The following is a 15929-nucleotide window of genomic DNA, read 5'->3' on the forward strand; positions in this document are numbered from 1 at the left end:
AGAATAATTTACATAGATGTAAAGATTGTTTTAGACTGATGTGCTGATACTCTTCCACAGTGAAATCATCATCCTGATGAAGGAAGGTATCATCTACGTCGATAACTGGATTATCCACATGGATGTTAGTGTTTCGATGGTGGCGCAAATACGCTTCCGTACGCGTATCACCCTGTTTGTAAACACTGGTCGACAGTTTGTGTCTGTTACGCCTCCTTTAGACTACATTCATACTATATTTTATTCCATACAGCATAAAGGCCTACCTTTGAATATTGGGTATAACATTCAATACGTGTAACACATACTGAGATCAGTGTATGAATACTTACTCGGCGTTCAAGAGTATTTACATGGCGAGTCAACTTCATGCTGGAGGTTCACTTCGATCTGGCGTGAATGAGGGAGTGAGTATTAGTTTACGCCGCTTTTAGCAATATTCCAGCAAAATAATGACAGGGACACCAAAAATGGGGTACACACATTGTGTCCATGTGGGGAATCGAACCCGGGTACTTTAACCACTAGGCTACCCCATATCTATATATGCAGCTTCTGTGGTACGTATTGTTATGTGTACTAAATAAGGTCCCAGAATTACGACATGATAAAATCCTGGCAGTGACACTAGAGTCCAAATACATTAAAGTATATCAACATTTGCTCGATTACAGTGAAGATTTCTATAATATTGGTTAGGTTTGGATGCAACCACTGATGGTCAATAGTGGAGCCATAACTCCTGTGAATCACGTAGGAATTGACGTGAGTATTACTGATCCCAGGAATGTCTCCTAATCCGATATAATTCATAACAGATAACAGTCAGAGTGAGTGAGTAAGTTTAGTTTACACCACACTCGGCAATATTCCAGCTATATAGCGGCGGTCTGAAAATACCTGAGTCTGGACCAGACAATCCAATGATCATCAGCATGAGAATAGACCTACACAGTTGGACCGATTACATGAGTCAACGAAGTCAGCGAGCCTGACCACCCGATCCTGTTAGTCGCCTCTAACCATAGAGATGACATTTGGTTCAGCATTAATGTTTTAGACCGTTTAAATACGTATTCATTCTTTCTAGGTTAATGTGTCAGCCAGGAGCCTTGATCGTCCCGCTTATTCAGACCGATTTGGGCTGAGTATGTTTATAGGCATTATAGTAGAGATGTGATCCTTTTCGTACCTCATGTCTGACCATCTCCATCCAACATTCATTGTCACGTCAAGGACACAGCGTTTATACGGCATGGTACCGTTTGTGTGCACAGTAAACAAATCAGGTAAACACGTATGTCTCATGTATCCTGTATTATGTTTCCAGCGAGCCCTAGAAATTGGTCATGAAGCATCTCATCAATAAACAGACCCGTAGGAACGTTAGGGTTTGTGAGGGTGGTTGGGGTGGGTGGGGTTGGGATGTGTATTGTGTACACAGTTTGCGCGTAGAGTTCAGGTCACACATCAACCGAAATAGCAAAGTCGAATGCGGGGAGCTTTTGTATGGGTAGCCGTGTTTGGCAGCTTGACTCCTGAGAGTTTCTGGAAATTCAGACCTGCCCCACAATGAGGCACATGTGATACACGTGGTCTCACCTGAGGCAAGTCAGTTTGTTCAAGAGTGATTCTGTTCCCCCAGCAGCAAATAAAACCCGGTACCCGATTAGATACGCCATGTGGCTATTATCCTTTTAGCGCCCAACGGGCACTTTGGGTTTTCAGGGGTAATAATAATCAAAATCTGATGAGAGCATCCATTGAACAACTAGTTAGATGGATACTAGGCGTTGTATGAATGATTCATTATTGTGATCAAATATATTCTAAGCTCTAAGCTAGTAAGCTTTGACTAGAGGTGTCACATGTGACTGACCTGATTGTATGATTTTGTTCAAGAGAATCAAAACGATCTCACCTTTAAGTCATCAGCGTTATCTTTGACATCATCACCTACCTACTACGACGCCACATGGCGTAAACTACTCCCAGGGAGTACATCAAGTAAAACATAAGAGAGCATTATAAGAAATGTGAAGATATATGTATCTTTCTATGGTCTAGATATGTATTTAGCGTCTGAATAGCTATTGTGAAAGGTGTGAAGCGGATATGTCATTTTATGCCCTAATTGAATGCTGGTGGTAAAGTAATGTTCTTCTTCCTTCTTAATGGCTATTGTGTGGGATGTATTATAGAACCTTTCGAAACTGTTACTGTATGGAATGTGGTGCACAACATCTCATCTGTCTTTAAGATTTACTGTACAGAGAAAAGAGCAGCATATTTCAGTTGACGATATGGATTTTATAGCAACACATTTTTTCATCAGTTTAAAATGCGACAGTACAGAATGAAAAACAAGCCATCTCGTTATCTGTTCTAGATATTTAAACGAGTTTGTACCCGTGAAGATCCAAATTAGAATTGATCAGGAGCAGTCCATGCTTATCGTCAGAGGCGACAAACAGAATCGGATGGTCAAAGCTCGCTGCCTTGATGAACACATGTGATCGTATCCCAGTTGCGTAAATTCATACTCGAAATGTTGATCACTGGTTTGTTTGGTCCAGGCACGATTATATATAAAATGCTGTCATACAGTTGGTATACTGCTCAGCATAGCGTAAAACTACTAGCAAAGCAGATTCAGTCATCTGGGTGTCGTTGTACAAAACAATCTTTGGGCTATTTTAATCGTAGCTCCAATACCTCGACATAGACGTTCGACAGTAGTAGACCAAAGGTTGATTTGTTCAATGACACCTAGTTCCAGACATATACTAACGGAAAGGTTGGTTTCCAGCAGCTACAAGGCAGGCAATAACAGAACCTGCACGTTACTTTCCAGGAAGGACGATGTGCCTACGTTGTTATAATGATGGCGGTGTTCTGGATCTCCGAGTCGCTGCCAATCTCGGTGACGGCGCTGCTTCCAGTATTCATGTTCCCGCTCCTCAATGTAGTGGAGGCTAAAGTCATATCCAAGGCTTACATGAATGTGAGTAGAAGCAATTTACACTCCAGTGACTCAAATCTGTATTGATTATTTGGTGATTTCAGTGTATGTCTCATCTTGCAATGGTGCTTTGATACTAGTGTATCTAGAGTCCTTCAGCAAAAATCGATACAAACTAGTCTTGTTCAGTTAACAAACAGCTTTGCCCAAAATTATATTTGATTAGACGTATACTGGCTTTTTTTATTATATATGTTGTTTTTTTTATCATGAAGCATTCTGTTTCTGTAAAATATATTCATCTCAGAGACTAGTTATTACTCTAATAATTTGCATTAAGAAAGTGTGTATTTCTTCCTTAACTTTCGTACCCGTGATGTTCTGGGTTTGCACAGTAACCCATGCTTGTTGTAAGAGGCTCGGGTGGTCAGGTTCGCTGATTGGTGGACACACATGACGTTAGTAAACTGTTCCCAATTGCGCTGATCGATACTTTTGCTTTTGATCACTGGATAATTATCTGGTTCAAACAGGATTATTTTAGACACTGCCGCCACATAGCTGGAACATTGCTGGAGTGTGGCTTATAGGTGATCAGTCACTCACTTTCGACAACCATCATTCCAGCACAAATAAGCCTCAGGTGACTGATGATAGTATAAGTTGGTCATAATATGTCACATTTAATCAATGAAGATATCAAGATATATCTAGTAGGCATCCTTTTCAAGTTCTGGTGTATCAGTGTAGCAATATGTCGATGTTTGTCTATATGAGAAGCTATTGTACATTGGTGATCTATTCCTACAGGATACAATCATGGTTTTCCTTGGTGGACTGTGCATGGCTGTTGCTGTAGAACACTGGAACATTCACAGAAGAATCGCACTGCGCATTTTGATGTTGGTTGGGTCCGAACCAAGATGGTGAGGCACCTTAATACAGTCACATCCTGTTCTGAACAGACTCACGTCAATGTGAAGAAGAAAATTTTAAGTAGAACGAAATGCTATCCTGACATATCTCATGATGCTGCGCCAGTACTACATCTATTTCAAATAGTCACCAAATCCATAATGACATAATAGCCTTATACTGACATTAGAAATTTCAGCGGAGGATTTACATATTACACCTTTATGATATACTGGCAGATAATTATTATATGTTTTCCAGCTGAAATTCCCCTTGAGGTAAAAACTAAATATCGACGCTGTACAGAACATTCGGATAACAAGTATGTTCTGACAGCATGTTTATCCAAATCACAATAATTCTGTGCCGCTGCTCGTTGTAGTTGTGGCTTCGTGGCTTATTTAAGGTTTTTGGATGCTGCTCATAGTATCAACCACTGGGTTGGTCGCCATCGTGATTCAAGAAAAATCTTACAACAAAATACATTATTATTTTTAACAGGTTAATGCTTGGGTTGATGATAGCAACATGGTTTCTGTCGATGTGGATCAGCAATACTGCAACAACGGCGATGATGATCCCAATAGCCAACGCCATTCTCCTGCAGCTGAAGGATACGAAAGACCGGTCTAAAGACGATAGAGGTACGTTACACCTGTATTAGTCAGCCGACATTCTCCTGCAGCTGAAGGCAGGATATGAGAGACTGGTCTAAAGACCAGGGAGGTACGTTATATCTGTATTAGTCAGCCGATATTCTCCTGCAGCTGAAGGATATGAGAGACCCGTCTAAAGATCAAAGGCCCGTTTCACAAAGCTCTCGTAATCCTAAGATCTCGTAACTTTTCTCGTAATCTTACTACCTCCTATGCTACGAGGAAGCTTACGAGGTACTAAGCTTATTAAGCTATTAATATTTGTGAAACGGGCCCCAGGTAGGTTCGTTACCTACAGGAAAGATTTATCACCTGCACAACCCCTTTTCACTGGCTGTGACGCCACAGCGATTAGCCCGTGTCTAATCTTCGACCGACAATGGATGCTCGTGGATGCTGTTCTTCAGTCGGAAGTAGTTTCTAGACTGTTGCAGGAACCTATGCTTGTCGTATGAGGCAGCTGACGGCACCGTGTGGTCAGATTAGTTGACTTGGTTCGTGTATATATGTTCGTCATATCTTACCATCGATGCTCATTATGTCAATCACTGTGTTGTCTGTCCTAGACTCGAACATTTACAGACCGCCGTCCTATGGCTTTGTACGGCACAACACACTCAAACAAACAAAATATATTCTTCGGCAAATTTACTGACCCGAAAACTCTTTTGATGAGCAGTATTATGAATCACACATTCCCTGAAGTTATCTGACAGAAAATGCCCATCTTGACCGCTCTTCCTTCTTAAAGTTCACATAGATTCATGTCTTTTTGCATCACTAATTCAACAACGGATTAATATTAACTTGTGTTTCGAGAGACAACTGTACATGCCAGATAATTAAAGAGAAAAACCCTATCGAATTACCTACCAACGTCTTGTTCTCCAGTTGTCGTTAAAGTATTTCTCTTCGTGATCTTTGGAATCTTTCAAATTTGTTTTCCATTTGTGAGACATATTTTCCTTTTCAGAAATTGAAATGAATGGAAAAGAATCAAGTAACGATAAAAAGGCTGAAAAGGAAGAAAAGGAACCACCAGTGGAGAAATTACAAGTCCAACCGACGTAAGTTTATTGCCAGAATCTATTCCACCATATTTCAAGATTATGTCCTTTAGGTCGTGCTAAAGGTCCAGCCCACGTTACAGATGCTGATGGCCCAGTTGTTTGGGTTAAATACCTAACGTCGGTATGATCGTGGCTATGAATTCCTGGTTCATTCTCTCTATGTATTTTATGTTTATTTACACCATAGACATATACGTTGGTTTCAGCACATGGGAAACATGCATTACATCAGTTTTTCTTTTCCATGTCATTTTCCAAGAAATACAGTCCAAAGCTAATATTTCTAGTCTGCGTCTTGAATAGTAAACATCCGACACTGTTCCTGTGTCTTCTAGTGATTTGTTTCTTGTGTCTTCTAGTGATTTTTTTCATGTGTCCTCTAGTGATTTGTTTCTTGTGTCTTCTAGTGATTTTTTTCTCGTATCTTCTAGTGATTTGTTTCTTGTGTCTTCTAGTGATTAATACTTAGGACAACAGTTTCTGTCAACAACAATACTAGAGAAAATCAGTCATGACTACTGACCAAATGAAAAAGGTGACACAAAAATGACATATTGATGAATAAATAAAAGAACATCTGTGATGACAAATGCCCAAGAAATGCAGCTCCAAGAACGGGTCTATCTTCCCGTTCTTGCAAGGCATTTGGAAGTTGAACTCACATGAATACATGACACATTTTATGGATGAGAAATACAACTTATTAATACGACGTTTCAGAGATAATTCATTCTGCCTCACCATCATTCACCTGTTTAAGGAGTAAGAATTGGCCCTGAAATGTCGTATAAAGAATACAATGACGTTCTTGTCCATAAAATATATGACGTATTTAAATCTGCTAGTATCATGTATGGTAAACAGTGGACACTTGAGTCTTCTGTTGTTGCGCACTGCTTGGGACATTAACTTTATGTCAACACAAATAAAAGATAAAATCAGTCTGGATTATTAGCCCAAAGTAATAATATTGGGCGTAAAAGACAACATATAGGTGAATAGAGATTAATAATAAGTAATGAAACACCAGTGTTGAGAACATGGGTTCGCGATAAGGGTCAGTAAAAACGTGCCTTAATGTCATGTCGAACCAGTAGTTTGCCCGAGTTGTAATAAAAGTTTTAAATGTTTGTCAGTTACCTGGCGCCGCCCAGCATTTCGGTCATAAGGCGGCCATTTGTAGACGACCATTTAGTTTCATACAAATACTTTGAATCTTGACGAGTGACGGAACAGACAATCTTGACGCACAATATGGATGTTATCAGAGCTAAACCCGATCTGTCAATTTTGTCTTTCACCTGGTGCGTTCAAGTCGGTTATTCTTATGTTTGCTGGTTACAGGAATGGTTTCATTAATGTTCAAACCGTGTAATTAATTATGTAGTAAGTATTGTTACGCGTTGATTAGGATCTTGAAACTGAAACGATCCCAGTAATCAGTCCGTAGAGGAACTGGTCTCGAAACCAACAAACAGTTAAGAAATGTGTTGTAATTTAGAACTGCATTATAAAATTAACTAAGTTTACAAATCCATACAAATGTATCACGATGAAAGTACAAAATGGAGACACTGCAGGCAATGAAATGCTAAGATAGCGTATTATAAGAGCCGTGCTTATAGCGACAATATTCACCTCTAAGCCACACTAATCCAACTTCCGTTGGAAACAGGCTACCAAGTGGGAATTACATTAAAAGCGACACATCATAATGATGTATATCAATCAACATTCGTATGAACAAGACAATGCGATATTGTACGGACGTTTCATCTTACAAATACCTTTTTCAGCGACGGATCAGACATATCCGACGAAGCAGAGTTTACCCGTTTGAAGAAGGCTCTGTCTCTATGTATTGCATACGGGGCTAACTCCGGAGGCATCGCAAGTCTTACAGGAACTGGACCAAATCTCGTTCTGAAAGGGCAAACAGACGAGTGAGTGTAGAATGAGTGATATATACCTACAACATATGAGTGTATGTAGAATGAGTTATATATCTACAACAGATGAGTGAGTGTAGAATGAGTTATATACCTCCAATTTCCAGTCTTACAGAGTAAATGGGCGTGTACGACTATGATAAAGCAAGGCCAGTTTTCTATTTGTTTTGGGAGGTTGTTATTGTCCAAGGTCAAAAGAAAGCATGGTGTCAAGTTATGATTTTACTAAAAACGATCCAGTTTATCGAATTGCTGATTGGGTTGCATAAACGACAATTTTTAACGGTAATGGTATCACAATTCATGGTAACAACATACTGTTCCAGACTATACAACGACCGTGGTATTGAGTCCCCCGTCAACTTTGCCTCCTGGATGGCCTACGGATTCCCCTTGTCTGTTGTCGTCCTCATTGTCTGCTGGTGCTGGCTCAACATTCTGTACCTTAGATGCAAGTAAGAATATTTGGCTATTATTGTTTGTTTACGACGCACTCTACAATCTTCTATCTACATGACGACCGTATGGAAATAATCGAAATTGGGCAACACATGTCGGTGATTGACAAAATGGGCATCGTTCTATGCACTTGGGGTAGCATTACATGCATCAAGAGAGGCTGAAAACGCATTAGTCGCCCCCAAAAGACATCATGTCGTGCTGAAGACCAAGACCCAACGTGCTCAGTTATGTACATATACTGTTGGAATATTGTTAAGTGCAGCGTTAAACACCAAATCAACTATCCGACCTCTTTTATTATGATGCGACACATCACCACTCTCCCAGCACTAAATGTACCTCAAACACTCCTATAAATTATAGCATTTACTTTCTTTTTCACCATGTTTGGGTCAATAAATGGATACGATATATACGGAACGTGACAGTTAAAAATAGAAACATTGTTTAGCTAATAGTCTTTCATGCCATCGAAGAGGTGTCCTAATTTGGCACAAAGTATGATAGCTTTCGTCACTTGGAAATGCCCTACATTTCCTCTCAGAATGGAATAATGACTACCTGTTTAATTGCATGTTGCAGGGGTCTCTGCGCTTGCTTGAGCGATGACCCTTTAAGAAAGATCCAGTCCCAGAAAGTGAGGAATGTCATCGTGACAGAGTACAAGAAACTTGGCCCCATCACGTGAGCTTTCATTTTTATTACTCTCGGGTTCTGTTTCTTCCTGTAGGAAGTGTACAGCCACAGCAATTGTTCCAACACAACGTATTACACAATCATTTTATTGTGGGTTTGAGAAAAAGATAATAAAAAGACATCGGAATCAGCAAATGAAATTACCACATTTACGAAACGTATGGGTCTGGTGCAGATGTTTGCCTACAATTGAAGTAATAAAGTCGTCAACTAGTCCAGAACGTGCTATCAGCAAGCTTACCTTGCCTTGAGTTCAAGGCCGTTCAATAAAAAGGATTCTACTTTCTGATGTTTCTTGTACATAGTGGGTATTTCAGAAGACTGGTAAAATATTACAATATGCTGCATATTTTCCTGCAAATGTTTACTGCATTGTAATGTGCTTTGTCGTCAGGTACGCCCAGGCCAATGTCATGGTCTTATTTGTTCTACTGGTTATTTTCTGGGTCTCGCGAGATCTCGGAGGAGTTGGTGGCTGGGGAGATCTATTTGACCATAAGTAAGTTTTAAAACTGTAACGTAACGGTTTTTTTATTTCTTTTGAAAACACCATAAGAAGCATCTTAGTTATAACCACAAACCTGTAGAAACTGAACTCTATGGGACATTTTCAACAGCTCAAATTGACCCGCAAATACCGAATTTGAATAAAACCCCAAACATGAACTTGTAAGAGACATTTTCTTTGCAGCTTGGTAAAAGATTCGACCCCTGCAGTTTTCTTGGCAGTGCTGCTGTTTGTTTTTCCTTCTAAACTACCACGTGTCTTTTGTCTCCGGAAAAACTGTAAGTTTGGTTATGAAACACTGAACCTTGTCCATCACACTTTGTATCTCTGTAAAACAATCTTTGTATGTTTGAAATTGTAAATGATAGGCACTTACGGACACCTGCTTTAGGTAGATGTGGGCTATAACTTTCAAAATCTCCTTAGAGTCGAACAGTTTTTGGAGACGGAATGGGATTTTATCCGTAGAAAATACAGAAAACGATGAAAGTGCTTATGATTTGAAATGGGGCGCACCATGAAATAAGTAACAGTTTTCCAAGGAGTTTGTTTAAAAAATATAATTGTGCAGGTTTAATTTTATAAAACATTTGGTTTTGCAACTTTAGCTGAAAATGTCTGTAGACGCTGTACTAAACGCCAGCCCTGGACCTCCTTCAAGTGTACTTTTTTCTACAGCGTATGAAATGACTGAAGAAGAGAAGGTAGAAGCCGAGGCTCCAATCACACCATTACTAACGTGGAAGGTCCTCCACGAGAAGATGCCATGGGCACTCTTCCTCCTGCTAGGAGGCGGATATGCTCTTGCTAAGGGCTGTGAGGTAGGATCTTTATTGTCAAAGATGCATGTTTGTTTGCTTGGACACATATATAATGCTTGGTAAGGGCTGTGATGTAGGATCTTTATTGTAAAAGACGCATGTTAGTTTGCTTGGACACATATAATGCTCTCTCTAAGGGCTGTGAGGTAGGATCTTTATTGTCAAAGATACATGTGTGCTTGCTTGGCCACATATAATGCTCTTGCTGAGGGCTGTAGGGTTGGATCGTTATTGTCAAAGATGCATGTTTGTTTGCCTGGCCACATATACTACTCTTGATGAGGGCTGTAGGGTTGGATCGTTATTATCAAAGATACATATAATGATGCTCTTGCTAATGGCTGTTGGGTAGGATCTTTATTGTGCAAGACGCAAGTGTGTTTGCTTTCGACAGATATAATGCTCTTGCGAAGCCTGGATGTAAAAAAAGCGTTGCTCTTTACGGTGAAGGCGGGTTCGATTCCTCACATGGGTACAAAGTGTATGTCATTTCTGGTGTAATTTGCTGGGGCTTTTGTTTGTTTGCTTATTGTTTTTTTAACGTATAAAGCATAAAGCGGCGTAAAACCATACTCGCTCTGGATACTGCATAACAGAAAAGTAACTAGTTCTACTTTGTGTTCATTTCAGGAGTCGGGCCTGTCTTACTGGATAGGTACTCAGCTGCAGGTGATGAAGGGCCTGAATCCGTGGCTGCTGCTTCTGATTATCTGTTACGTGTGTGCTGCAGCAACAGAGGTCACCAGCAACACAGCAACAGCAACACTCGTTATGCCGATCCTGTCCAACCTGGTACGCTACATGTTTGTGTTTGTGTTTGTGTTTTCGTCAGTGGCGTAGTGTGTAATATAAATGACGTCATAGCCCATAATTGGTTTATCAGGAATTAAGAAAGCTGACTACAACATGTGTCCATGTAATCATTATACAAATGGGACTGTACAAATTCAATAAAATGACTTAAAACAATTTCATTTCACTGATTCACGATTTCCTTCACACGAAATCAAAGAACTTTACGAAGTTAAAAGCTTTCCCTTATGTGATGTTTATTTGATAATATTCCAGATATTCATGTTCAAACTCAGTATTCATACGAATTGAATTTCATTTTAGTGTGTAAATGTTATCCAAATGTAAGATGTTTGTATTTACCGCATAAGTTCTATCAAATCCCACCATTCATAAGTTTAATATGCTTATGTCAATTGGCAATCAAGGTATTTATATACACCATGGAAGGAAACTTACAGATTCACCCTTCTTCCAATAATGTCAGATTTTCCTTTGTATATTTTGTAAATCAGTTTATCTGTTGAACTTTATATTCACACAAGTACCGCTCTGTACTGAAATATAGCCTAGGCCTATGGCCTCCACTACCAAGAAATATAGAAAGACTGATTGTATAAGAATAATGACAAGCAATGTCATTGTATACGAGGGACGATAGGGTAGTCTAGTGGTCAGTGGTCCGATTCCCCACTAGGGTGCAATGTGTGAAGATCACGTCTGCTGTCAGCCGCAATGATGTTGCGGGAATATTGATAACAGCGATTACAAAACAAATTCATTCACCATTTATACGAATGACGTTTTATATGCATCCTTAAGTATTCACAGATCAGTGAAGGTCAAAGGTAAAATAGGCGCTTTCCAATGCTTGCCATAATAGGCGACTAAGCGTGTCGTAAGAGGCGACTAAATGGATCGGGTGGTCAGGCTTGGTGACATGGTTGACATATGTCATCGGTTCCCAATTGCGCAGGTCGATACTCATGCTGTTGATCGCTGCATTGTCTGGAACAGACTTGATTGTTTGCAGACTGCTGCCATATAGCTGGAATATTGCTGAGTGCGGCGTAAAACTAAACTTACTCACACTCACTTAAGTATTCACAGATGATGTTTTCCTGGACTAAACAAACCCTGCTTTCCATTCTACAGGCTATTGGAACTGGAGTGAATCCGTTGTTCTACATGTTCCCGGCAGCCCTCTCTGTTTCATTTGCATACATGTTGCCCGCTGCCACGCCCCCAAATGCCATCGTCTTTGGCTACGGCCACATCAAAGTGTCCGACATGGTAAGCGTATATACTTGATACACACATTTTGCATTGTATATTCGATAAATGTCGGGATTACTTGAAGACAATATACGATCAACCAGATCTTACATAAACAAGTGTAATTTTACCATTTCTCAATATTTCTTTTTCATTATTGATGGTGTAGATAATCATAAGTGTTGATGGATGTGTCCTCGAAGGGGCTGTAGTACCGTAGAAGTATTCAAATGACAAAACTTTAGGGAGGATTAACTTTTCACAACATCGACGTTTCGGTATAGCTTCTTATACCGTTTTCAAGCAACCAACGTTTACAGCGCCACTCCAACAAAAAAAAAATAGAATTATTATCAAAAGAGGTTGCCTAGGACCAGGTCTTTCAAAGTGTATTTATTTCTATCCTAATATTAGTCAGGGACAATGTCTACCATTGAGACACATTTAGCGTCCAAACAAGACATGTAACTCCAGCTTTGGTCCACGCTTGTAGCAAAAGCAAACGTCCCAATTGCCAATACTATGGTGAGCTGTCGTTGGCGATTGCGATCTATGGCCTGTTTCATGTTGTAAAGTTTCATCATGATATGTGATAATCTAGTCATTTCAAAGTCATTTGACGACAGGATAATATGACAACATTAATTAATCATGTATGCTAAACTCCTGTAGTTATCGCAGAAGTTCTGCCGATGTAACTAAATTTTAACTCACTCACTCATTATTACTTTCAGGCGTCAGCTGGAATCATGATGAACATTTTGGCCGTACCTCTGTTGCTCATGGCAACTGCCACATGGGGAAACGCCATTTTCCATTTTGATGTTGTCCCAGAGCCCTTCAGACTTAACGCAACCCTTCCGGTGAACATCACTTCTTCTTAGGCTGATACTGCAGCTACCCGTGATCCTTTGATACACCCTAGCGTCATCACTTCAGAGTTTATGGAAATTTCTTATCTCTGTAAAACCTGCTTTAGGTCACACTTTTATCACTTCTACCTGGATCACATTTTCCACGGGCGCCGTAAGATAAAGTGATCTACGATTTTCTGTCTGATTTCTATGAATCCTGGATGACCACGGCTTGCGACGTTTGTGTTCACATTGTCTACGGGCATCGTGCGATTCCGTTAGGGACAGGCCGAGGCAAACCTGCATGAAGGCTGCACAGGAATCGTACGGAGATTGTATGAAGATCTTACGGAGGCCGATGATCTTGCATCAGCCGTGCGGTTATCACACGGTCTCTAACTTTTCCATTAAAGGTTTAACGCCGCAGTCAGCAATATTCCAGCTACCAAGAATGTATATGTAGGCGGTCTGTAAATATTCGAGTCTGGACCAGACAATCCAGTGATCAACATGAAGATCGATTTACGTAACTGAGATTCGATACATTCGTCAATCAATCAGCGTGGGTTGCTGAAGATCAACATATTATAAGTTATCACATCGTCCCGATTAAGGTTGTATTACTCGGGACTGACATACAACCTTACGAGGGACTGATAAAACCCCGTATTTCCCTCGACACGATGTGATAACACATTTATCTAGCTGAATGTTTTCACTAAATCAAAACAAAACAACACGCATTGAATCGACTTGCCGACATGTTGACACCAGCTGATCGTTTGACCTCAATGCACCGCACGTTACTAAAGGCTTGTCGATGCACGCTTTTCTCACTTCTCGCGTCGTCACTGAGGCGTAGCGGGAGGATATGACTTTCACAGCGGGAGTATAAAAGTCGTGTACTCCCGCTGGCGGATCGTGATGGATGTACATGGTATTTTATCAGAGTCACGTGGACCAACCAAAACTCGACATTCTTACATGAGGCTGGATAAAGGACGTTTGCAATTGTACAGGAATACGTGTCTGGGAAGATCTGTCTCTTGAAACATTTTATTCGTCATCCGTGTCAGGTTCATTTTCAGCAGAATTGGCCTTCTGCAACCAATGCTTGTCGTAAGGGGCGACAAACGGGAGCAGGTGGTCAAGCACGCTGACTTGGTTGATGCATATCATGGTGTCCTAATTGTGCGGATGGATTGTCACCGCTTCAGCCACTGGTTTCTCCGGTTTAGACTCGATCTGATAGTCGGAATATTGCTTCAACAACTCACACCCAGGTTATCCGTCGATAATATCTATCTATATCAGTAAGTTGTTTTAGACGTTCGCCAAACTGCAGATCATACTTTCATTTCAAAAATTCTATCAAATTCTAATTCTTCAAACACTGTTTTTCCTATAACCAGAAAATAATGTGCTACTGACATAACTGCCATTTGTCTGTTCTTCCACTTGTGTTTCTTTCTAAAACATCTTCATTTCGTCCGACGAAAAAGTCAAACGTCGTCCTGACGAGCAACAAAGGTAATTCGAGTAACCTCCTTTCCTTATAGAAAATGTGTGCTGTCGCTCATTGTGTCAGAACGCCCAGATATTGAGTAATGAGTATATCAAATCGCTTGGTTAAATTATCTCAGCAAACGCATGGTAGTGTTTTTGTTGGATTATGTTTCACGTTTCCAGACGAAAATCTTTACGTAAGATTATTTATAGTGTGTTTGGAAAATATTTATAACATAACATGCTCTCCGTTTATCGGTACCATTCATACTTGTTCTCCAGACCGTAAAGTATATATTACAAACGGAAGAGAGCTTTATTTGGGAATTTTTGAAATTTCTAAACCGGCTCAGACTTTTAATTCATCTGTGCATCTCTATGGTCTACTTTTGTCGCTTTGTTGACTTGTTCTGTTTGTCTTATATTATTTTTTTTATTATTGATGGCGTTGGGAAATAGATTTAGGAAAATCTAAAGACCATCAAATGACAAGACTCGGTGTATTTAGCCCCGTTCTCTGCTCAGCTATTTTGTCTCATGATCATCCCGAAGGAGATGGCTAAAAAGGCAACAAAGATGGTGTTTATCAACTCCTCGCCAACCACACGTTCCAACACCGAATGTGTAAAGATGTGTACATACCCTATAGTCCCCAGCAGCCCAGTGACGAGGAGTGACCTTAGTTTGACGCTGCTTTTAGCAATAGTCCGGCAATATCACGGCGGGGGAACACCAGAAATGGGGTTCAAACATTGTACCCATGGGGGGCATAGAACGCCTAACAACCAGACTACCCCACCGCTCCCTGAGACAGTATCACCATGGTTGTAACGTATTGATTTTCCACTATGATAGTCATCTTTGGTTTGTCTATACCATACACCATAGAAAAGAATGTTTAAAAAAACGTTGGGATAGCCTAATGGTTAAAGTCCCCCCTCGTCACGCTGAAGACCCTGGTTCGTTTCCTCTCGTGGACAATAAATGATGCCCTTTGTTGTAAAATTTTGTTATTGCTGGGATGTTCATTAAAAGATATTCTGGAGTTACCCATTCTACCGATTCAAGTATGTTTACGTTTGCCTTGATACTGCATATGTTTAATCAGAACAACGTTAAGTGAGGGCGTGGTACTGTTATACGGTACATCTGATTGGGTATTTGGTAATGTAGAAACAAGAATAAAGATAAAGTTTGTATTCGCTTTGTTGTCTGTTTTGAAATCACCAGTCGACAAGGAAACCTTTGCAGCAGGAAGTGCGTTCGGTAATGCCTGTGAGTCGTAACAAAAGATAGAAGTGCGTCTTACTGACCTAGAGTCCCGAACAATGCAGGAACTGCAATAAAAGGGAGATTGCCATGTTTGTCTGTTGTTTCTCAACAATATTCTAGTAAAGAACGGCGATCTGTAGATATTCCAGTCTAGACCAGACAATGCGGTGATCAACACCTACAATGTGCAT

The 15929-nt window shown here is 40.2% G+C and overlaps 1 protein-coding gene across 1 annotated transcript in view; it reads left to right on the forward strand.

The window, feature by feature from the left end:
* Window positions 1-15665, forward strand: part of LOC137297140 (Na(+)/citrate cotransporter-like) — a 32903-nt gene extending 17238 nt beyond the window's left edge. Inside the window, exons 2-14 of the mRNA XM_067829160.1 lie at window positions 2855-3004; window positions 3773-3888; window positions 4379-4521; window positions 5507-5600; window positions 7400-7546; window positions 7879-8007; window positions 8597-8698; window positions 9105-9209; window positions 9402-9496; window positions 9897-10039; window positions 10670-10831; window positions 11987-12124; window positions 12841-15665. Coding sequence (XP_067685261.1) covers window positions 2855-3004; window positions 3773-3888; window positions 4379-4521; window positions 5507-5600; window positions 7400-7546; window positions 7879-8007; window positions 8597-8698; window positions 9105-9209; window positions 9402-9496; window positions 9897-10039; window positions 10670-10831; window positions 11987-12124; window positions 12841-12990 — 1674 coding nt within the window. The 3' untranslated portion in view covers window positions 12991-15665. The remainder of the gene's footprint in view (window positions 1-2854; window positions 3005-3772; window positions 3889-4378; window positions 4522-5506; window positions 5601-7399; window positions 7547-7878; window positions 8008-8596; window positions 8699-9104; window positions 9210-9401; window positions 9497-9896; window positions 10040-10669; window positions 10832-11986; window positions 12125-12840) is intronic.
* The last annotated feature ends 264 nt before the right edge of the window (window positions 15666-15929 follow it).

This window comes from Haliotis asinina, chromosome 1 (assembly GCF_037392515.1).
Source record: "Haliotis asinina isolate JCU_RB_2024 chromosome 1, JCU_Hal_asi_v2, whole genome shotgun sequence".
Classification (NCBI taxonomy): domain Eukaryota; kingdom Metazoa; phylum Mollusca; class Gastropoda; order Lepetellida; family Haliotidae; genus Haliotis; species Haliotis asinina.